At 34.2% G+C, this 25,499-nt stretch overlaps 2 protein-coding genes across 7 annotated transcripts; both read left to right on the plus strand.

The window, feature by feature from the left end:
* Nucleotides 1-1,453: 1,453 nt before the first annotated feature.
* On the plus strand, nt 1,454-5,397 carry LOC142543505 (KH domain-containing protein At4g18375-like). 6 transcript variants are annotated; one of them, XM_075650813.1, is made up of 7 exons: nt 1,454-1,581; nt 1,974-2,572; nt 2,986-3,381; nt 3,463-3,717; nt 4,061-4,327; nt 4,542-4,598; nt 4,948-5,397. In XM_075650813.1, exons 1-6 carry the CDS (start codon nt 1,500-1,502, stop codon nt 4,569-4,571), a joined length of 1,629 nt encoding a protein of 542 aa, XP_075506928.1. In that variant the 5' UTR covers nt 1,454-1,499; the 3' UTR covers nt 4,572-4,598; nt 4,948-5,397. The 6 variants fall into 6 exon arrangements, with proteins under 6 accessions (XP_075506928.1, XP_075506929.1, XP_075506930.1 ...); XM_075650814.1 differs by having other exon boundaries at nt 5,099-5,397; XM_075650815.1 differs by having other exon boundaries at nt 5,125-5,397.
* Nucleotides 5,398-16,439: 11,042 nt separating this feature from the next.
* On the plus strand, nt 16,440-18,111 carry LOC142541712 (casparian strip membrane protein 1-like). The gene is made up of 3 exons (XM_075648177.1): nt 16,440-17,068; nt 17,168-17,291; nt 17,824-18,111. Exons 1-3 carry the CDS (start codon nt 16,857-16,859, stop codon nt 18,058-18,060), a joined length of 573 nt encoding a protein of 190 aa, XP_075504292.1. The 5' UTR covers nt 16,440-16,856; the 3' UTR covers nt 18,061-18,111.
* Nucleotides 18,112-25,499: the final 7,388 nt, after the last annotated feature.

A 25,499-nucleotide genomic window follows, 5' to 3' on the forward strand; every position in this document is an offset into this window, starting at 1 on the left:
ATTATATTTATATTATTTAAAAGAAATATAGATATAATTATATTTTAAAATTTATCGATAAATTATTTTATATCTATAATTATTTTAAATTTTTCTTAAATTAATATAATTTGAATTTAATATATAATCAAGTAATTTGTGAAAGAACATAATTGTTATAAATAAAAAAATAGGAAAAATTATAAAAAAATATTTCTTTTAGAGTTGATGATTAAATTTTGGAGAATAATTTTATATTTGGTGCAAAATTACGCTATTTTACGTTAAAATAGTGCAACGACAATAGGATATTCCAAAAACTCAAAACACCGTATGGTCCGTCTCCAACCTCACATTCATAACGAAATTCTGGCCTAAGATCTAACTGAACATGTTTCATAAATTTTGAGTTCAATCTTTTTTTTTTCCACTTTATGATAGAATTAATAGATTAAATAAAAAAAGTTGCCCTATGATAAAATGAAATAGTTTGAACATTAATATTATATTACAATAATCGGTACTATTGGATGTTTATTGGGAATTTAAAAGATTAATTAATAAAAACAAATAAATTTATGAAGTCAACATCAATAACTTTCTTTCTAAATACTTCTAGAGGAAATAATTATTTTATTTCGTGCAAATTGCAAAACATTATTGTAAGGGAGGAGTAAAATAAGATTTAAAAAAAAATTATTTTCAGAAAGAATTAATTTCAAAAATAAAATAGATGGTGGGATTTTACAAAATTATAGCAAAGCGCCACCATCAATCCACCGTCACTGCAACCAACATTGTAGCGGACACGACCTTTTTTTAATTTTTTTTCATTATTAATATTATTTTATTGAATTTGGACACATATCTTATTTATAAAATAAAAAAAACTATAGTAAAAAATACAGTTGAAATTCAAGTTCAATAATTTGAAAATTAGATAACTTTAAATGTTGATTTAGTCAATTAAATTTTTATATTTTAAAAATTTCTTTATTTGTAAATATTAATTAATTTATCTGTAAAAAAATACTTATTTTTGTTGTTAAAAATTATTTATTTAAATATGTGTTGGTTTAGTTTTAAAATATAGGTACGTATCTATCCACTTATTTTTAATTTTATTATTAATACTACTATGATTAATAAAAAATAATTAAATATGAAAATTCTTGAATTTTCGCATGCAAATTTTTTGAATTTGTACTCTTTTTATTTTTTTTTAAATTTTTTTATTTATTTAAATATATGTCAATTTAGCTTTCAAAAAATTAAAAGAAGTTGTGTGTATATATGTCGATCTACTTATTTTAATTTTTTAAATTAATGAATTCGAGTCACAATTTCTATTTTTTAAAATTAATTTTTTAAAAAACCAATAAAAGAATAAACAAAATGTATATTCTAGATTAAATTTTTTTTTTTGAATTACTAGATTTCCAGCTATTTTAAGATATTTTCAACAACAAAAAACTCGAAGATATTATCAAAAAAATTTCTGGCAAAATGGGGTATTTCCGATGCGGTTAGATACAGTACAACGCAGTACTTGTTCCCTACGACATTTGCGCCGCCATCCGAAGAAATTAAACGGCCTGAACTGTAAGTTTTCATCCATTATGCTTTACTTTTTATGGGAATTGGTAAATATGAATTAAATATGGGAATGATTACTTGTTTTCACAAAGGTGCAATCTTTTTGCTATTTTCGTGAATTGTTGAATCGGTTTTTGTTTTTTTTGCCTTATTAGCATTTTTTACTTTAATGGGTTCTTCTCGTTGTTATCATTAGCACTTTTTGGTATAAGAAATGTGAATAAAAATGGTTCCTTATCTTGTTTGATAGGCCAGACTATGAATTTTGTTTTATCATCACTTTTCTTCATTGTGTGTCTGTGTGTCGTGGTTCGTGTTTTGGGGTGGATAAAATGTGGATCTTTATTAAATTGGATTATTGATTTATTGCCGCCTCGTATGATGGGAAATTTATTCAGTTTGCCGGTGTATTCGGTCCTTTTATAGAATGGATCAGCGGAGTGATTATGGAAAACGGTCGCAAATACTCTCTGATTACTCTGGAAATGAAGGAGGGAGAAGAATCCCTAGAAATGACGAAAAAGAAGCTAATCACATTGGGCCCGATGATACGGTTTATCGTTATTTGTGCCCGTTGCGAAAAATCGGAAGCATTATTGGAATTGGTGGGGATATTGCTAAACAACTGAGAGCCCAGACTCAGGCTAGGATTCGAATTAGTGAAACAATTCCAGGATGTGAGGAACGTGTAGTCACCATTTATAGCACTAGCATTGAAACAAATAGTTATGGAAATGAGGCTGTTTCACCTGCGCAAGATGCATTGTTTAGGGTGCATGAAAGGGTGATGGCTGAGGAGTTACCCGTCAATGACACATTCGACGAACCTCTCCAAGCTGTGGTCCGCTTGCTTGTGCCGTCGGACCAGATCGGCTGTGTGATTGGCAAAGGGGGGCAAATAATCCAGAACATACGTAATGACACTCATGCTCAGATTAGGATTTTGGGCAGCGAGCATTTACCTCCTTGTGCTTTGAGTTCTGATGAGCTTATCCAGGTACTTTTACAACTTTGGTTTATGTTTTTTAAATAAGTTTCCTAAACACGTTTTGTTCATTTCTCTAACTCTATATCCTATGAGTTATATGGAATGATGGAGTTTATTTTTTACTAAAGGTTTGTCGGAATTCAAACATTAGTATCTCTGCTTTCTAGTTCTTGCTTTTCCAAAACTGAGTAGTACCATCTAATTTTATTTTCTGATTACTGGAAATGGTTAGTTTTGTCATCGGTGGGTATTTTAATGAGAAAATTAATTTTTTTTGTTGATAAATGGGATATGGTCCATGCCATGTCAATGTTATTAATTGTACTTTGAGCTGATATTTTCAGTTGAACAATGCTTTTAATGTTAGATTCACATTATTGTGGGTATAACTGAAGATCATTTGCTCGCATTCAAAATCTCAGATAACCGGGGAAACCACTGTTGTGATGAATTCTCTTTACCAAATAGCATCACGGCTTCATGATAATCCCTCGCGATCACAGCAAACACTATTGAGTTCGCCTAGCATTTATAGAAATGGGATTGCATTTAATAACTCAAACACTGGTGGCCCACTTGTGGGTGCGACCTCATTAATGGGTCCTTATACGAATCACAAAATTGACGGTCCAGCTTGGTCTTCTGCCCCAAAGGAATTTTCACTAAGTTTAGTTTGCCCAACTGAAAATCTTGGGGCTGTGATTGGGAAAGGTGGTGCTATTATTAAACAAATTAGACAGGAATCTGGAGCATTTATCGTAGTCGATAGTGCTGGTGCTGATGGAGATGATTGTGTTATATCTGTTTCTGCGAAGGAGGTGGGCATGCTTTATACAAGTTTACTTCTATAGTTAACCGAGGTGTGATCCATTTGCTAATCCAGTTGTGATTTGTTGTAGATGTTTGAAGGTCCATCTCGAACCATTGATGCAATAATGCTGTTGCAACAACGGTGCAGTGAGAAAATAGAAAAAGATTCAGGTGATCTTGTGATTTCGACTCGTTTACTTGTACCAGCCTCCAGAATTGGATGTATTATTGGTAAAGGCGGGGCTATCATTAGAGACATGAGAAATACCACCAGAGCAAACATTCGCATTTTTTCGGATGAAAATGTTCCGAAAGTTGCATCAGAAGATGATGAGATGGTGCAGGTAAATGAATTTGTTCTTGTGCATATAGACATATGATGTTTAATTGTTGTGTATCTATGTACCGGCCTCTTCGAAACAATTTTTGCCTATATAATATTTAAAATTTTATGAACCCATTTGAAAATTCCAGTAGGAGAGGAAAAGGGAAATCACGACCGCGCTGCCATCCCCCTATGGTTTTGCCACTGCTCTCTTTCTTCGTATATTTTGTGCCTAAGCATATAGATAGACCTTATAAAAGTTGGTGACACCATTAGCATACTTTTTTATGCGAGAAACAAAAATCAACGTTATTTTTTTAAAAAAATGTACAGCGTTAATTATATATTATAAATCCAAGCAGATAACAGGAGACCTGAATGCTGCTAGAAATGCATTATGTCAAGTGATGCAACGATTGAGAGCTAACCTGTTTGAGAATGGGGGAAGTTCATCACCATTATCACGACCTGCTCTTCACCTTCCACCATCAGTTGGGGAATTTGAAGGTGCAAATTATCATAATCGCGATAATAGAATGCATGATCCAGGATATTCAAACTACTCCCGAGGGTACAACTCAAAAACCTTGCCTTCGGCTGACAGTTATGGGAGCTATGATGATCCACAGGTAGTTTCTACTTCGAACTCAACAAATTTCGACAACATTACAAGGGGCAGCAAACTTTCTGATTAAGGATATTTGCCATTTTGATGCCTGATTGACTAGTATTTCCATCTTTGAACTGAAATTATTGCATAAAGTATTTATATTCTAGCATTTAAGTTGTTTTACTATGCTACATTTTCCTTCTTTTTTGGGCTGATCCAAGTTCTTCATTCAGGCTAGTGGGAGTGGTGGTGATTATCAATAATTCAGCCGGTCACTCTGGTGGTGTGAGGTAAAATTTTCAGCCATTTGGAATTCGTACCTCTTTCATTTCTTATGATGGTTTTACTTCTTGTACTCGTAGTTTCCGGGTACCTTTTTTATGCTTAATCTGCAGTTTCTTTCTTAACATCCTATTCAGTCAGAGCACTATTCCTTTTGGTTTTTTGGGGTTTTAGGACTTTTTGGCTTCTTGATATTGCACATTTTTTGAAATGATTTGAACCCTATCAAACCATACTAAACATGCATGCAAGCTGCCAACTCGTTAGAAAAAGAAATTTCAATATGTTTTATCGAATCATGTGATCAAACTGTACTCTCCAAAAGATGTTTATCAACTTCCTGGTCCTTCTCTCTAGCTTCGTTGGTCAGTTAATCCCATGTTCAATGTGACATGGATTGCTTCATCTCAACTGAAAGTTTCAGTCATCAGTGAGCATGTGATACGTGTTTTGTATCTGTTCTCCGACACTTGTATGTTTTGTATCTGTTCTCTGCGACACTAAACAGCTACGGTGCGTGATATTTGAAGCCAGCGTATCGCCCCTTTCGATGAACTGCAGCATTAAGATAAAAACGACACGAACAAACGTGCAAAAATACCCTCTACTTCACCTTTAGAGGCTGCCCGTATAGCCGTTGGATGAAACTGATTAGTTGGATATGGTCTTTTGTTTATATAATCTCGATGAATTCGACAGTCTGATTAATCTTTATTTTTAACCATAATGTCGCCAAATATTTGTTTATTCACCTTCTGCCTTGGCCATCCATTTATGATTACATAGTAAAGATTCTATTTAGTTGTCCGGGTTTTGACTTTTGACGTTACAGTATGAACTTAATCTGACTGCAACGATAAGAGTTGTTATTGGTATCACGAAGTGCCAAACTTAGTTCAGCCACGTGACAAAAAATTCTAGTGACGGTCTCATTGATCAAATTTATGAGACGTATATTTTATTAGATCACCCATAAAAAAGTAATATTTTTTATGTAAAAAATATTATATTTTATTGTATATATGGATATAGTTGACATATCTCACTGTAAAAAAATCTGAGACTGTTTCACATTGAAAAGAAAGAAATATCACCAAACATTGACCAATAGCTTCAATTAATGGTCTAGCTAGAAACTATCATAATTCACATTTAAAAATAGAATGTATGCACCATCAAAATTTGTAACATTATCTTAGTGTGTTAACAATGAAACAATGAATGAAATATTAAATCTATAACGCAAATTAGTTAAATAAGGGAGAATGAATTTCAAAATGTCTCTATTATCAGGTGAGTTTGAAATTCGTTATAATTAACATGAAATATTATATAAACAAGCGATAAATGAATTTGAAGTCTACTATCTTGTTTCTCTAAAACTAAAAAAATACATTTGAATATATTTTAAGTTCATGGATTTGAAATTCAATCATCATGTAACTAAAGTTTGTGTTTGGATTGAATAGTTTCAATAAGAAGAAGTATTTGGAAGAAAGATTTGAAATTAATCCATGTTGGAATACATTTGAGATCCACAACAATGACTCAAAAAATAACTATTTGTGATTTGAAATTCATTACCAAGTGGATTTGACCAAACAAATTAAAGAATTTGTTATTATGGATTTGAAATCTCTAGTTTTAAATACATAAATCCAAATGCAACCTGAGATTTTGTTTAGATGGAAGGATTTGAAATCTATTAACTTAAATGTATTTTCATTATTTAGATAATCTCTATTCAAAACAAAATTCTAATATATATATCTTCCTACTTATTTATAATAACCACAATGAACTCCAAATCCTTAAAATATTGGAGTCTTGAAATCCATTATATTATGCATAATTATAGTGTACACATTCCTACTTATTTTTTTCATTTCCGGTCATGTTAAAAGTAAATTTGTATTTTTAGTCATGTAATTTACATTTTTTTTTAATTTTTGTTCATGTTAAGAAGTAATGTAATTTGCATTTTTCTCGAATCTTTGATCCTTTTTTTAACAAATGTTCGTCGTGTTTCCTTCCAATTAATATTCTAATAAAAACGACACATAATCAAAATTCCTTTCAAAAATCCATGTCAGCATCTACGTCCGCCAAAAAACGGACCAAAATGAAAACACAAAGTAATTTACAAGACTAAAAATGCAGAATAACCATTAGCATGACTAAAAATGAAAAAATCACCATTAAAGAAAATGTTCAAATTACATGACAAAAAAATTTAATTATCCCCATTTTTTAATATAATATTGTAGTCATCGCTTTGTTGAGGGAAGTAAAGCACAATTAGTTGGTGGAAAACAATATTTTGATAATTGGTTGAAGAATCCGTAAATTCTCTAACTACTTTGAAACAAAATCCACAAGATATTTTTATTGAAAAAATTATAATTTTAGTCTTGTATATTTGTTTCAGGTCATTTATGTTCTTAAAATTTCATTCTTTTTCATATATTTTTCATTTTTTTTAGCAATATTAGCCATTTTCCATGGCAACCACATTTGGGTAATATGTCAACATGGCATTGGTGTCATATAGGATAAAGTTAGATTTTTATTATATAAATATTTAGAAATTCGCGTTGTACTTGAATTCATATATTTGATTTGGACGAAGAGATTTGATCCAGAGAATAATTCGATGAATGTGTTTCAAATTATACTCATATTAAACGTATTTGCAATCAATCACATTTATTATTGAAATTTGGAACTTTATATAGTGTTGTTATACCTAAAAATAATCCAGAAGCTCACAAAAGCTTGGAAGCCTATAAACAAAAGTCCAACAGATGAAAGCCTAAGAGAGTTGTAGTTGGCCCAGGAAAAGTATGCTGCATCGAGTCAAAGCCACTACCCAACATGGAAGATCGTGGAATACATCATAAACTAACATGCGGAATGTGACAAAAAACAAGGAAAAGAATGAGAAGCGGCATCGACAAATCAACACAACAAGCTATAGCAAAACTCTGCAGAATTCTATGTCAATTTATGTCTGTTAATTTCAAGCAAAATCTTCTAAATATTCTATATGTTCATCAATCTTCCTTATAAAAACGTTGATCAAGTTCATAGCAATATAATTAGATTTGATGTTGTCAATGGATTCCTCCTGTAATTTCATCATATTCCTCATTTTATGTTTTCGTTTCTTTGGAGTCATTTCGAAGGAGTTAGAACGTACTACCAAATCGAGATCCACAACATGTGATTAAAGAATTCAGATTATTTCACAACTTTGGCAGGATCACGTGCCTGACACGTCCCGCAATTTTCCTGATAAACAAGTGTATTTGAAATGAACTCGGATTGCCCTCATATAAACCATATATAAAGTGGATTTGAAATTCACTCATGCTGCCATTGGATGGAGGGATTTAAAGATTGAATTAGAAATGACATTCTCTGGTGTATTTCAAATTCATCATAATTATCGTTACATTTATACAAATTAGCAAATGATTGGTTTTGAAATTCGCCCATCATAAATTCATTCAAGCAAATCCTTGAGTTTCTTCAATCCAAAAAATAAAAAAAATTTAAAATTATGGAATTAATCCAAGCACAACCTTATGGAATTAATCCAAGCACGATGTTTTAGTTGCGCAGCCAAGAATGACTTGCCGGTGAAATCTTTGAATTGTGTCTTATTTCAGGCTTTTTTATATGTTATTGCCGGCAAAGTCATCTTTGGCTACGTTTCAATGTCATATTCGGATGTTAGATCACTGTAGTGATCAAAATCTACCGATGGCTGTCAATCTGCTTGCGAGGAACTTTGAGTCTGTTAATAATATCTTGGTAGGAAAAGAGACGGACATGTACCATTTTCCCTTGTTCTTCAGTACCCTTGAATCCATATGCTGAATTCGCATTAATTTTCAAACAATATATATATTGATATGTATGTGTGCGCTAACCTAAATCATCTGCAAATAAAAATGAAGGAAATATAATTTCCATATTAAATTGATTTATCCTAATATTATCTTTTCCTTGTTGGTTTGATTGAGTATAATATTTAATTATGATTTTGTCTTTCTAGATAATTATGTTAAGATTTTATTGTGATATAATATCTTCCTTAATTTTAAGTTCATCTTGATAAGATTATGTGGAATATTGTGTTTTACTTTTCTAGATATTATGTTTATGATAAAGATTTTATAGATATAATATTTATGATAATGATTTACATGATATGATATTATTGATTTTGTTTCTAATATAATTCTTGTATATCATATCTTATAGATTTCCTTGAAGATAAATCATAGAAGAGGAGACATCTATAAATAAGAGATAGAGATTCAAAAGCATTGACTGAGAGAGACGAAGAGAAATTCAGAGAGTTTTAGTGGAGGAGTTTTAGTGGTGGAATTTTTCGTGGAGTATTTTTCGTGGGCGGCTTCTTCGATTTATTGCTATCGTGTTTTTCACTCTGTGCTTGAAAGTTTTCCTGTTGCATATCTTGTGCACGTTTCATGTCATGGTTCTCAAAAAAAAAAAACATCCTACAAAGATGCTGTTGTCTTGAAGAGTGCAGAAATCGCGTGTTGCCTTGAATGTTGGGGACATCTGAAGACAACATCCGTGACGAAGTTGGCTGAAGATCGGGTTTTGTTGTTTCAAGTTTTTGGCTCACGTTTTTGCTTTCTTGTTCACGTTTTAATATTGTTGGTTGTTTTTAGAAAGCTTTATTTTATCAACTTGTTGAGAAAATTGATTTTTGTCATAAACACTAGTGATAGGTTTTTGTAATCGGTTTGATTTTCTAGTGATTAATTTTTGCCATAAGGCACGGCACAAGTATTTATACTTGTACAAATTTAATCCTGTTCATTTATTTATTTAAAGTGAATTTGTGTTACAAAATACAATATTTCGCTGCATATTGTCCGAGATGTTGTAACATCTGACACAACACTTAATTCTGATTAAACACAAATTTACTATTTTACATCCTATTCTGATAATTTATTATTTGTGGTATCTGTCGAACAACACGAGTTCTTACAAGTGGTATCAGAGCCTACTCTTGATATACTAAGTGTTGATTCTGGTTTTTGTTTTGTTTGACAGAAATTAATCTAATGGACAATTCATTTGCAAGCGCAGCACTTCGACCACCAGTCCTAGATGGTACCAACTACAGCCTATGGATGGTCAAATAAGATACTACATAAAATCCATAGATGAACGGGCATGGCAGCGTGTCATCAATGGATGGACTTCAACAGTCATGATAGATCAAGAGGGTGACAACTTGCCAAAACCTGAAACTGACTGGACTGCCGATGAAGTGCAAAATTCAAACTACAACTCAAAGGCCTTGAATGCTATATTTACTTCGGTTGACATGAACATGTTCAGTTTAATCACAAACTGTACTTCTGCTAAAAGTGCATGTGATACTCTCCAAAGACACTGTGAAGGTTCTGAGAGTGTGCGACGAACCAAATTAAGGATGCTCACTTCCAAATTCGAGATAATGAGGATGGAAGAATCTGAGAACATACTCGATTACGATCGTCGCCTACGAGAAATTGCTAATGAGGCATTCAGTATTGGAGACTCTATCTCCAATGAGCGTCTAGTTAGCAAGGTCCTCCATTCTCTGCCCGAAAGATTTAACATAAAAATTTGCGCAATAGATGAGGCTAAGGACACTTCTCAGATGGCATTGGAAGACCTTATCAGTTCACTACGCACTTTTGAGATGAACCTGAACATGCAGAAGAAGGACACTTCTGTCAATGATTCTGATCTCTGCGAGGATTCTATCTCCTTTATCACAAAAAAATTCGGTGATTACTTGAAAAGAATCAGAGATAAAAAGAAGGATGCACAACCATTTAAATCTCCAAGTTTTCCTGCACCTGAAAGGTCACAAAAGTACCCTGCCAAACAACAATTTCAACCAAGGAATGAAGGCAAGGGACAATACAATTCAAAAAGGTATGATTCGGTGCAGTGCAGAGAGTGCAAGGGCTTTGGACACTATGCCAATGAATGTGCTAACAGGTTGCGAAAAAACAAAGGCTACAATATGTCTCTAAGCGATGAAGAATCCGATGCTGAGGAGAAAACCACTGATGAAGAAAATCAAACCTCCTTGACTGCACTATTGACAAAAAGTCGCAGACTGCAGGTGAATCCTTTAGGTGTTGTTCCTACGTTTTGCCACACTTGGCCGCAACATCTGCAAAAATTCAGTATGCTTGAAATCCACAACTTCTGGAAATATGAGTGGAGATGATGAATCAGAAGATGATGAGGAAGGAATCACACTTGAGAGTGTGCAAAAGCTTTATGAAGAGCTGTTTGAAGATTGGACCAAAAGAAACAAGTTGAACTCAAGTCTCATGAAGGAGAACATTGATCTAAAAGCCGTTGTTGCCAAGCTTGAGGTAATTTTGAGTAAAAATGATTTGGAACTTGGTAAGACCAAAGAAGAACTTCAAAAGGCAACTGAAATCTTATCCAAGTTTAATTCAAGCACATCCAAGCTTGATTCCATACTTTTGATGGGAAGAGATGACAAAAAAGGCTTAGGTTTCAAAGACAGTGTGTTTGAAATTGGTGAATCTTCCAAGTCAACTATTTTTGTAAAAGAAAAGGTCGATACATCCACACAACCACAATCCAAGTCGCCTATCAAAAGTTCTCCTCCAAGAAGACAAAATGCGGCATCCATTCCTAGGAAAAGAAAACAAAGGTACGTATGTCATTATTGTTTTAAGCCTGGTCATATCAGGTCCTACTGTTTTAAACTCAAGGATGATCTTATGAATCAAAAGTCAAGTCGGATGTTGCCCCGAATGGTTGCCCAACACTTCCCGCAACACCTCCCACCATCGACCTACAGTAAGACAAATTTGGGTACCAAAGGTAAAAACTCACTGTAAAGTTGTTTATACTTCATTGAAAACTAACACTGCAGGTCATTAGAACTTTGATAGTGGAAGCTCATGCCACATGACAGGTTCAAGAGAACATCTCATCGATTATATTGAACAAAATTGTGGTAGAGTGACCTATGGAGGGGGAGCTAAAGGAAAAATTGTAGGAAATGACACATTGAATGTTGAAGGATTACCAAAGCTCCACTAATGTGCTTCATGTTGACTTCATGTTGAAGGATTAAATTCAAATTTGATAAGCATAAGTCAATTGTGTGATGATAATTTGCTTGTTAAGTTTGATAAACATACTTGTGAAGTTTTTTTGATGAAACTAATTTGTGCATTATGACAGGCACAAGGTCTTCGGATAATTGCTATCAAATAGGTGAAGAATTTTCATGCAGACATGTGCAAATCACCGAACTTGATCTTTGGCATAAAAAACTAGGACATGCAAACTTCAAAACCTTGAAAAACTTGAGTAAGTACGATGCAATAAGAGGTATGCCTAACCTATCATCTAGTACACCATATGTTTGTGGAGACTGTCAAAAGGGTAAGCAAACTCGCGTGTCACATCACATGTTGCCCTACTTTGGGACTACACGTTGCCTCGAATTGCTACACATGGATCTTATGGGTCCTGTGGAAGTGGAAAATTTTGGAGGTAAGAAGTATTCCTTTGTTTGTGTTGATGATTTCTCACGATATTCATGAGTAAGTTTCATTAGGGAGAAATCCGACACTTTTGATGTGTTTAAACAATTGGTCACAAGAATTACAAACTTCCATAATTTAAAGGTGAGAAGAATCAGAACTGATCATGGTAAAGAAATTTGAAAACTCGTTATTCTCATCCTTTTGTGACAAGAAGGGGATTTCACATGAATTTTCAGCACCAAAAACCCCACAACAAAATGTCATTGCCGAACGTAAGAACATGACTTTGCAAGAAATGGCAAGGGTGATGCTAGCTTCAAAGAATATCTCGAAGCGTTCTTGGGCAGAAGCCCTTAACACCGCATGTCATATTTCAAATAGGGTGTATTTGAGAAGTGGTTCGACTATGACATCGTATGAGATAATTATGGGAAAGAAGCCTAACCTTAATATTTTCATTTTTTGGTTGTGTGTGTTATGTTTTGAATGACAGGGATCAACTCGCAAAATTTGATTTAAAGAGTGATAAGTGTCTGTTTTGGGGATATGCAACTAATAGTCGAGCTTACCGCATGTTTAATTTACGAACTAGGACTATTATGGAATCCATTAATGTTGCTTTTGATGACTGTGCAGATTTGAAAAAGAAAACAGCTGAAGATGATGTGGAAGACCTACTGGAAATTCCAATCATACTGGAAAATGCAGATGTTGCAATACCTAGCACAACACGTGACACTGAAGTCACTAAAGCTGAGGATGAAACGAATAACGATGATGACGCAGTAGATGATGGACAGAATATTCCAAGTAAAATTCAGAAAAACCATCCATCATCTCAAATAATTGGAAGTATGCATGAAGGTGTCCAAACTCGAAAGAAAGAAAAAAGTGGATTACCGAAAGATCGCTGAACTTATTTGCATGAGCTCCTTATACTCACAGATTGAGTGAATATCTACTGAAAATTGGGTTCAAACGAGGTGCGATAGACAAAACTCTTTTTATTCAGAAATCTAAATGTGAGATTCTTATTTGTCAAGTCTATGTTGATGATGTAATCTTTGCTTCATCATCTCAAAAGCATGCTGATAATTTTGTTGAGTGCATGTCATCTACATTTGAAATGAGCATGGTTGGTGAATTGAGTTTCTTTCTTGGTTTACAAATAAAACAAATGCATGATGACATTTTTTTGTGTCACTTTCAACTGCTGAATCTGAATATGTGGCAGCAGAAAGTGGTTGCACTCATATTTTGTGGATGAATCAAATGATTGAATACTATGGACTTAAAAGTGAAATTTTAGTTGTGTACTGTGATAATTCTAGTGCAATCAATATTTCAAAAATTCCAGTACAACACTCTCGAACAAAACACATTGACATTAGACATCATTTTATTCGAGATTTAGTAGAAAAAGGATTGATTCGAATTGAATTTGTTGATACAAATAACCAACTGACTGACATATTCACAAAAACATTAGATTTTGAGAGATTCTCCAACCTTAGGAAATCTCTCAGCATGTGTTCTGCCTAATCATACATAGATGTTGTCTCAGATGTTACAATATCTCGGACAACACCTAACATGCATGTGCATTTTTAGGATTTCTGCATTCTGCATTACATTCATACTGTTATATGATGTGTTATCACAATGATGTACAATCTTTTGGTGCACTTACAATTTCTTGTTCTATTTTATCTTAACACACTTGGACATGATTAATGATCTGTTTAAATCACAAAGTAGTTGAGGGATGATCATGTACTCCATAACATTGACTCATACGAAAGGTGACTTGAAAAGATTAAGTAAAAAGACAAAAAAATAATCAATTATGCATATGCTCTATATCAGAAGAAAAGAATGGAAAAAGCCACCTAAAAGAGTCCTAATGAAGACTGTGCTTTTAGTGTGGGAGCTACCTCTTCTGAATTTCATACAGAAGGTAAAATAGAAGAAATTGGAAAAAGCTACCTAGAGGAGTCCTAAAGAAGACCGTTCTTCTAGTGTGGGAGCTACCACTTCTATGATCAGAAAGCTGTTGAGTCACCAAGTGCGAAGAAAAATCAAAACTTTTTTTTTTTGAATTGTGCGTGTTGTCAGAAGATGTTGCCAACATTTGTGAAAACACTTCATTTGTGAATATATCTTATATTTGTTTTCATGTTTCCATTTCTGTTACATTTTGTTATTATGCATAAATATGTCATGCATAAACATAACATTGTGAATATTGTTGTGTCATGAGGTATGAGTATTTCAACAGAGAAAATTCGTTGAAAATCTAGATTTTACGAAAAATTGAATATGTGTGATTTTTGATGGTTCAGTGGTGTTAAATCGATGTGGGTTTCAATTCTGGAAATTTTTTTTTTTTGAAATTATTTTTGACGCAATTATCTCAGTAATTTTGGCAAGTGATTACGGGCCAAGGCTGATCTGGTCTCCTACGAGAACTTAGTTTCTGACTATCGTTTGGCTATGGAGGTAGATGTCCATTCTGGACAAAAAAAGGGAGAAGACGTGACTCAAACTCAAGGGAGTGTGAATTGAAAGGATCAAATGATACCATCTATCTGATACCTTTGCTTGATTTCGTTTTTAATGTTCTGCTTTGTTAAGGTCCTGCTTCCTTGATGTGTTTCTGTTTTAATGAACTGCTAATGATTTTTTGCAGGTGTTGTCTCAGGTGTTGTCAACACAACGAACAACACCCCGCGTACTAACTTGATTTTATTCAGGGGAGAAAAATTATCATATTAAGGGGGAGTTAACTGGAGTTCAACTGAGAAATTGAGTTTGATTTAATTTTGTCTAGAAAGGCAAAAAGGGGGAGATTGAAGGGAAATATAATTTTCATATTAAATTGATTTCCCTAATATTATCTTTTCCTTGTTGATTTGATTGAGTATAATATTTAATTATGGTTTTGCCTTTCTAGATAATTATGTTAAGATTTTATTGTGATATAATATCTTCCTTAATTTTAATTTCATCTTGATAAGATTATGTGAAATATTGTGTTTTACTTTTCTAGATATTATGTTTATGATAAAGATTTTATGGATATAATATTTATGATAATGATTTACATGATATGATATTATTGATTTTGTTTCAAGTTTTTGGCTCACGTTTTTGCTTTCTTGTTCACGTTTTAATATTGTTGGTTGTTTTTAGAAAGCTTTATTTTATCAACTTGTTGAGAAAATTGATTTTTGTCATAAACACTAGTGATAGGTTTTTGTAATCGGTTTGATTTTCTAGTGATTAATTTTTGTCCATAGGACACCGCACAAGTATTTATACTTGTACAAATTTAATCTCGTCGATTTATTTATTTAAAGTGAATTTGTGTTACAAAATACAATATTTCGCTGCATGTTGTCCGAAATGTTGTAACATCTGACACAACACTTAATTCTGATTAAACACAAATTTACTATTTTACATCCTATTCTGATAATTTATTATTTGTGGTATCTGTCGAACAACACGAGTTCTTACAAAAAGTTTAAGATAAGTTTTGGATTTTATATCAATGATATTTTTTGAAATAATTTATTGTCGATTAAACAACTTCAAAAATCGGAAAACTCGTGTTTGAGCTATGAGATTTATGTTCAAATCTTGCAGGTTTTTCGACTTTCTTGCATGTAAATGTGCATTACGATATATTTACGAGTAGCGCAGGTAGTTTTATTTACAACACTGAAGTCTAGAGAGAATTTTTTGTTTTTGTTTTACGTGAATCAAAGTAAGAATCGAAAAAAATAACATTTTACACTATATAATATTTAGAAATATATGTAATTATGAAATAAATAAGAGGGTTTTGTTAGATTTTGTCCCAATTTTCTGAATAACAGCATATCATGCAATTAAATTAATCAAGGGAAGTTTATCTGATCGTGATTTCACTATTTTTGTTTAATAAGCTCTTATCATAATGACAATTTTTTTTTAATGTTTTCCAATATATAAAACTAGGAAGTGTAAACGATTCAAATCAAATCGAATGTTATTCACGATGTTTTCAACATTAAGGCTGAATATTATCTAGTGTGAGTTAGATTTTGACGTCGAATACGAAATCTAATAATTTATTCAAATTTTATCGAATAAAATATTTTTAAGCTTTAATTTCGATAATTTTAATTACGAATCAAATGATATTCGAGCTGATTCAGAAAACCATTGATTCAATTTGTTGGCATAACTCATATAGATCCTTGTTGCTCATATTTATTCTGCCATTTCTTTATATAATTTGTGTCCCAAGAATCAGCAGCAAAACGTGGAATTCACCTTCTTAATAACTACAAATAGATAGTAGAGCAGGTAGGGTTAGTATTAGATAATTCACTCATACTTTATCATGTAGAGGAAAAATCATGTTATTTCTTTCATAAAATAATCAATACTGGGATTGCTGAAGTATGCAAAAGTATATAAGAACAAGCCTGCAAAACCTAACATCCACTCTTCTAAACAACGATTGGTGGGTTACAATTGGGAAGATCCAAACTTTGCTTTGGCATGCAAATTTGTTCAGGTTTGATCAAGTCCTTGTATAAATCCAAGGTTTTGCTTGATCAAATCTTTAGAATATCAACTACCTGGACTCTACTCATATTGCCAAAAACAATAGAAAAAAAGTTAAAATAATCGAAAATGAAAGAAGAAGGGCCGATTGAACCCCGTGAAGCACCAAAGGAAAAAGGGATGATAAAAGGGATTTCCATTCTTGATCTTGTTTTAAGAATGGTTGCAATTATTGGGACGTTAGGAAGTGCCGTGGCAATGGGAACGACGAATGAAACACTCCCATTTTCGACACAGACCGTGTTGTTCCAAGCACAGTACAATGATATTTCGGCCTTTAGGTTTGTAGTAGAATTTAAAATGAATTCTGTTATGTTTTTTTTTATATGAAATGATACATATTGTTTATAAATTTTTTATCTCATGTTCTGTTGCGAAAGGGTTTTCGTGATAGTGAATGCAGTCGTATGTGGATACCTTGCTCTCACTCTCCCAATGTCGATCTATCATGTTATAAGGATCAAAGCAGCAAAGAGTAGAGCATTGCTGATCTTCTTGGATTCCGTAAGTTGTGCTTCTGTCGAAATGACTACTTCTAATATAGCTCAAGAGTAAGCCTTGATATCATCTTTTTGGGAAAATTTCTAAAATCGTCATGTAATTAGTTGGTCTGCTTTTTATTTTGATCATTTAACTAGTCAAAATTTGGTGGTTGTCTTGTGAGTTAACTTTTGTTTTTTTTTTTTTTGACCTATTTCAATTATTAAACGTCGTGTTAGTGATGTTTGATATCATGTGGACATTCAAACGAAATAGAACTTAAAGCAAAAAAACTTAATGAACAAAACAAAAAATAAGCCAACTTAGACAAATTTGACTATTCTCTCAATTTTTCTTGAAAAATAAATTTTGACACTATTAATATAAAGTCCAACGAATTCAAGGGACGTGCATGCACGAACTAAATAAGAAACTGTTATAAATTTCAAAATAAACCCTGAATTACAATTGCAATATTTCAATTTGCAATTATGATAATTGAACTTTATTCACTCTTTATTTTAAGTGATTTTCTTTGTTCTTATATGTCCTGCAGATAATGCAAGGTGTGCTTGCTGCTGGAGCCTCAGCAGCAGCAGCTATAGTGTATTTAGCACATAAAGGCAATGCTTCCGCAAATTGGTCTGCAATTTGCCAACAGTACCAGAACTTCTGCGAGCGCATTACTGGATCTTTAATTGGATCATTTGCTGCAGTTCTTATCCTAGTTTTGTTGATCACATTATCTGGCGCAGTGCTATCCATGCGCCGCCGTGTGGATTTTGAACAGTAATTATGTATACATCTGCTCAAGTTTTAAAGCCAGTAGTCATGGAACCTGGAATTTGCCTGACCTATTGAATGTAGTATTTAAACGTTACAAAATGCTCCACTCCTTTTTTTATTGTTTGTTTAACATATATACGTATCTCTCGAGTACGAACGAACTAAAGTTTTAGAAAAAAATTATAGTTTTGACCATTTTTTTTATGATTTTGGTCATATATGTTTTCAAATTCAAGTCATTTATGTTACACCGATGTGTTGTAAGTTTTAGAAAAAAATTATAATTTTGACCTTTTTTTTTTTACGATTTTGGTCATATATGTTTTCAAATTCAAGTCATTTATGCTACACCGATACGTTGTATATCATTAGGGGAAAAATTTAAATCACATCATTAATACTCTGACAGTGAAATAAAAATGAGAAACACATGGTTTTAAGAAACTATTGATTTAAATAAATTTTAATGCAAATCATGATATCAATTACATTGCAAATTTTTTTATTCCAATAACTAGTAGGAATATTCCACGGAAATTAATTTAAATTGCATTTAAATGTAATGGTTTTTGTAATCCATATTTCAAATCCACCTAAAAGTTTTGATTCAACTTCAACTATTTAAACGAAGGTTTTGAGCAGCTTAATAATAATAATAATAATAATAATAAAGTAAAATTAATAAAATGATACAGTGAAGGTGAAATACATAAATTTAGTTTGATTCACATAGTCATCAAATTCGGTAAGTAAGATATATTAAGCAAGAAACCCTCTTACTAACCGAATTTGATGACTTTGTGAATCAAACTAAATTTATGTATTTAACCTTCATTGTATCATTTTATTAATTTTACTTTCTTTCAATCCTATTATTAAAGATATTATATATGAAATTATTTTTTAAACTACATTTAGATTAATTTTTTCTATATATAATAATAATTTTTATATTGCACACACATTGTGTGTTCAAATATTGTATATATATCACAAAAACTCGTATGAGACAGTATCACGAGTCAATTTTGTAAGCTGAATCTACCACCCGACCTGATCCATTAAAAATAATATTTTTTTATTCCATAATATTACTTTTTTGAGTAGGTCTCGTGTGAGACGGTCTCACGAATCTTTATTTGTGTGACGGATCAACCCTACCGATATTCACAATAAAAAGTAATACTTTTAGCATAAAAAGTAATATTTTTTCATGGATGACCCAAATAAGATATATGTCTCACAAAATATGACTCGTGAGACCATCTCACACAAGTTTTTACCTACTTTTTTTGTCTAGATATGTATCAGTTCGATCCGTCTCACGAAAATGATATTTATATTATATTATTAAGTTTGAGATTAATATAACTAATTTTGTTGCATTTTATAAAATATGATGACCTTAGAGTAGCTATTGGTGCCATGGTGTAACATTTGTAAATAAATAAATAAACAACTCCCAGGTACACAATTATTATTTAATATAAAAAAATTCATAAAAATTTATTTTAATAAATTTATAATTTATCTATAACTAATATATCTTATCCATTTTTAAATAATCTTTTAAATTATTAAAATTATTTTTTAATTCATATCTACATTTATAAATTTTTAGATGACTATATTTCCTAATAAAAATATAGAAAAATTCATTAATTTGAAAATAAAAAAATTATTATGTTTAAATAATTATTTCAATTATACGAGTACACAAAATATGCGTGCATATGCTAGTTATTATATATAAAATAATTTACCTCCTATATTAAATAACTTGGTCTCTTGATATGACCATTTTACAAATGAACGATTCTACTCTTACCTCACTAAAGAAATTACTTCAAAGCAAATTTTAGATATAATTAACATTATATCTAAATAAACTACAAATATTTTTCTGATATAATTGTATCGTTATTTTTTAAGAAACAAATATTATCCAAAAAATCATGTAACAAATTAAAAATAATAATTATTAATATTTTATGTATAATTTTTTGTAATTTAAAAATTAATTTAATTCCAAAAATAATTATACGAGCACACAAAAAGACATTAGATTAAAATAAAATGTTTGTCAAAAAGTAAAAATGTTTTAGGTGAATGTATATATAAATACCAGAAAAAAATAATTTTAATATCATAATTATCTTGATAAGTGAATATTATTAAAGTTCCATAACACGTGGTCTACATTTGGTGGATCTGCATTAAAGTAAAAGTCGTGTCGGCACAGGCACGACTTATGTTTTTGACGTAGTAGTTAATCAGCTTGTTCACTATTTTTGGGACCCATTCGCATATTATTATACTTTCTTTTTAATGATAAAAATCATAAATTTTTTAAACAAATAAATATTATATAAATATTAAAACATCTAACAAAAACCAAAATTATAACCATAATATATATTTAGAATAAATTAATATAATACTTTATTTATGCTAGTATCTGATGCAATCCTGGCGAAATGGATGAGCAGGGTCGGGTGCTCCACCGGATCGAATCAATAATGTTGTTCAGGAAAATGAGCAAGGTAGATGGATCTGGGAGCTATTGCTTCCACTATGACCTGCAGACAGGGAGATGGACTCGTGAATGGGCGCCAGAGGGGTGTCCGACGTGGCCACTCCGATGCTTAAGTCAGTGAATGATTCAAGCTAAGAACAAATGTAACCAAGTGATGGTTGTGATATTGGTGTGAATGAATGAATTCATGAATGAATGAATGTAAAGAGAGACCCTGGTATTTATAGTAGGAGAAATAATGATGACCTCTGTAAGGCCCGAGAAATTTATCCGGTTAATTTGAAAAGATTTGGCGATAATTATTATAATTTATGGGTGATAATTGATACGATTATAGACGGAACGGATCGGACTGGGAAAGACGAAAGAAAATCAAAAGAGGTGCAAAGAGAAGTCCCCGCGCACATGCACGACATGTATCGGCGCACATGCGCGAGGAAGACAGAACCATGCGCGCACATGCGCGACTTGAATGCGCGGAACGTCCAGAATGATCGGCGCATATGCGCGACATAGATGGCGCATATGCGCGAGCCAACAGAAGATGCTGGTCGAACTACCGGCGCATATGCGCGAACAAGGTCGCGCATATGCGCGCAACGTGCAGAACATGCACAACGCCACTTGCCCTTGTATCATGCAACATATGTATATATATATATATATATATCAGCATGCGAATTCCTTCAGAAGAAAAGGAAACGAGGGCCAAAGAGATTTTCAGATTTTAAAGCATAGATTCGTGAACTTGTGAAATCCGTCCGTTCGATTTTGAATCCGACTTCAGTACTGAGTACCTATCAACGTAGGCTTCATCTGGACGTAAGTTTTGTTACGTTTAGACATGATTTGAAATTATGATATTGTCAGAATTGAATACGAATCAGATATGATGTTTCTGCTACAGTAGGCATTGTATAACTGAAGTCAGATTAAAGAATAGACTGTTTATGAAATTGTTATGATTTTTGGAGTTGATTTAGTTGAGATTCTATATCAGAGTTGTGTTATTATTCAGGGTATGAGCTGTACTGATATCGATTATGAGTTGGGGTATTATATCTGTGATGTTCAGATTGACGGGGTTATTCAGATTGTATCGCTATGCCGTCAAAACATCAGTTGATTTAGATTGATCAGATTCAGTAATGATTTCGATTGTATCGTGATATCGTTGATATGAATTAGATTGTACCTTGTTCAGTTATGGATCAGAATATATATATTTCGATTTGAATATTGATCAGAACAGGTATTGAATTGAATTGTATACTAATATTGTATTTATGCGATTGTCATTGCCAGACTGGGTATGGGCAGATTGACATACAAGACTTCGTCTTCATCAGATCGTGAAGAGAAAGGTATAAATTGATGTTAATTGGGAGATCGACTTGAGTTAGATTTAACTCGAGTTTCCCTAAACCACATACTTGTATGGTATTGTTTTTATACCTTTGTATTTTAATGATTATGTTTATTCTATTGAATTAGAAATAGAAAGCAGAGAGCTATTGAGTGAGAGTCACTGACAGAGGGGTTAGATTTTGACAGTATAGTCACTGACCCATTGCACATTGTCAGACTAGGCTTAGTCTTGGTAGATACGCCAAGGCACTGGACGTTTGGTGTATCGATATGCTTAAGATACAGACATTGTTCTTATTGTAGATTATTCGATACAGCTAGACCAAAGTCCAGAAATAAGAACGTACCGCCACCGCGACTGGTAGTAGTAGGTGGGAGACTTGTTATGTTCTTATTCACCGGGATCCCTAGATTAGAATGAGAGATGAGTCGAGTCTTACATATCGAGACTAGAACTTGATTACAGAGTTGTATTGATTTATGTTTCGTAGATTACGATTCAGATATTATTTACAGATTGGTATTGATACATGTTGTTTGATTATGCTACATGTGATAAGATAAAATTCATGCTTTTATGTTAATTCAGTTATCTGCATGTATAAATTATTTATACTGGGATTTATTCTCACCGGAGTTATCAGGCTGTTGTCTTGTTTGTATGTGTGCATGACAACAGGTGGGACAGGATCGGGGTCAAGAAGACGATGAGAGGAGACATATTAGAGTGGTGATTCCGGACTTGGATGTAGACTTGGTTTAATACTGGAAATTAGTAGTTGAACCTTAGACTAGTTTGAATAATTGTTGTACATTATTGTACTTTTATACTGAGATGTATATTAGTTAAATTCCATTACGTTCCGCACTTATATTTTAAAAAGAAAAATTTTTAGACCCTGTTTATCTTAATTGATAATTAAATCCCAAAGATGATTAAGAAGATGATTAGCGTCCGGGTCCCCACAACCTCGTTCTCATTGCTACCTACTAATTATAGTAGGACGACTGAGCACACCCTATATTATGACATGTTAAATCTTGCACTAGTCACGGCCAGCCCACTTGATTTATTGACCACTTGCATTAGTGTCAGAGATATGTCGGCTATACACACCGTTTATCGGCGGCATTAAATACTTCACTCATATCGAGTCGGACCGAGTAGAATGCCTCCCGGGGGCTTACATGAGAGCCCGGGCGTCTGATTGCCCGGGGAGTAGAGCCCAAGCTTGCGCCTGCCCGGCTTCAGAAGAATTCATCCAGCAGATTGACCCTGATTTGGGAATCCATTTAATATCCCGGGTCATCGATGACCCGGGTCCTTACAAGGGTATCATCACACATCCCCTAAATAGTCGGGTTAGAGTCATACTCGCTATCCTGATCAGTCATGCATGGATTCCCAAAGAGAGATAATCAATATTGTTTTATAAAAGCATCGGGGGCTTCAAATATCCCAGAGATGAGATGAGGCGCCGGGCGCTTCAGTATCCCGGGCTTTAAATATGTGGTGCCGGGGCCTTATGTCTCCCGTACTTGAGATAATATGCCAGAAACTTTCAATAAGTAGTCGGGATGTCGAGCTCTGAGCCGTGTAAAAATCCATGTACTTAGTAGATGACCGGGGTACAGGTCCTCGGACCAGGGTACGGATCCCTGGGCTTAATAGATAACCAGGGTGCGGGTCCCTGGGTCAGGGTACGGGTCCTTGGACTTAATAGATAACCAGGGTGCGGAGAACTGGCCTTCATGAATGGTCGAGGTACGGAGCCCCGAGCCAGGGTACGGATCCTTGGACTTAATAGATAAACAGGGTGCAGAGCCCTGGCCTTCATGGATGGTCGAGGTACGGAGCCCCGAGCCAGGGTACGGATCCCTGGACTTAATAGATGACCGAGGTACGGGTCTCCGGGTCAGGGTACGGATCCCTGGACTTAAAATATGACCGAGGTACGTGTCCCCGGGCCAGGGTACGGGTCCCTGGACTTAAAAGATAAACCGAGGTACGGGTCCCTGGGCCAGGGTACGGGTCCCTGGACTTAATAGATAACCAGGGTGCGGAGACCTGGCCTTCATGAATGGTCGAGGTACGGAGCCCCGAGCCAGGGTACGGATCCCTGGACTTAATAGATAACCAGAGTGCGGAGACCTGGCCTTCATGAATGGTCGAGGTACGGAGCCCCGAGCCAGGGTACGGATCCCTGGACTTAATAGATAACCAGGGTGCGGAGCCCTGGCCTTTATGAATGGTCGAGGTACGGAGCCCCGAGCCAGGGTACGGATCCCTGGACTTAATAGATAACCAGGGTGCGGAGCCTTGGCCTTCATGAATGGTCGAGGTACGGAGCCCCGAGCCAGGGTACGGATCCCTGGACTTAATAGATAACCAGGGTGCGGAGCCCTGGCCTTCATAAATGGTCGAGGTACGGAGCCCCGAGCCAGGTTTGAGAACCATGGGCTTATAAATAACCAAGGTGCGGAGCCTTGGGCCGGGGAGCATGTCCCGGGACTTGGGAGTGGTCGAGGTGCGGAGCCCCGAGCCAGGTTTGAGAACCCTGAGCTTATAGATAATGTGTCGGGGCCTCGTATCTCCCGGGCTTTGCATAAGATGCCGGGGCCTCGTATCTCCCGGACATGAGATAATGTGCCGGGGCCTCATAACTCCCGGATCTAAGATAATGTGCCGGGGCCTCAAACCTCCCGGACTTGAGATAATGTGTCAGGGCCTCATATCTCCCGGACTTTAAAGAATGTGCCGGGGCCTCATAACTCCCGGACTTTCAAGAATGTGCCGGGGCCTCGTACCTCCCGGGCTTAAGAGATTTTGCTTTACCTGCTGTTTTAGTTTTATTAAAAATCAAATCACTAACCTGGAAATATTGAATCCGAATTCATTTCCGGTAGAGTAAAACTTCTCTGGTTGAGCTAAATTAGGTGACTAATATAGCTGTATGCTACTGAGTTCATAGTAAATGCTCTTCATGCCAATCCGGGATAGCTGCTGAGCTTTGAGCCCATATGAAATCCACATATAAGATCTGAGTGCCGAGCTGGTTGGACTTGTATGTTTGCCAAGCAGAGTTGGGCTTATTTTTGAATGAAAACCATATCTACGTCTTGAGCTCAATTTCCCACAGACGGCGCCAATGATGCGATCCTGGCGAAATGGATGAGCAGGGTCGGGTGCTCCACCGGATCGAATCAATAATGTTGTTCAGGAAAATGAGCAAGGTAGATGGATCTGTAAGCTATTGCTTACACTATGACCTGCAGACAGGGAGATGAACTCGTGAATGGGCGCCGGAGGGGTGTCCGGCGTGGCCACTCCGATGCTTAAGTCAGTGAATGATTCAAGCTAAGAACCAATGTAACCAAGTGATGGTTGTGATATTGGTGTGAATGAATGAATTCATGAATGAATGAATGTAAAGAGAGAACCTGGTATTTATAGTAGGAGAAATAATGATGACCTCGTTCTCCGTGCTACCTACTAATTATAGTAGGACGGCTGAGCACACCCTATATTCTGACATGTTAAA

This window comes from Primulina tabacum, chromosome 4 (assembly GCF_025594145.1).
Source record: "Primulina tabacum isolate GXHZ01 chromosome 4, ASM2559414v2, whole genome shotgun sequence".
Lineage (NCBI taxonomy): Eukaryota > Viridiplantae > Streptophyta > Magnoliopsida > Lamiales > Gesneriaceae > Primulina > Primulina tabacum.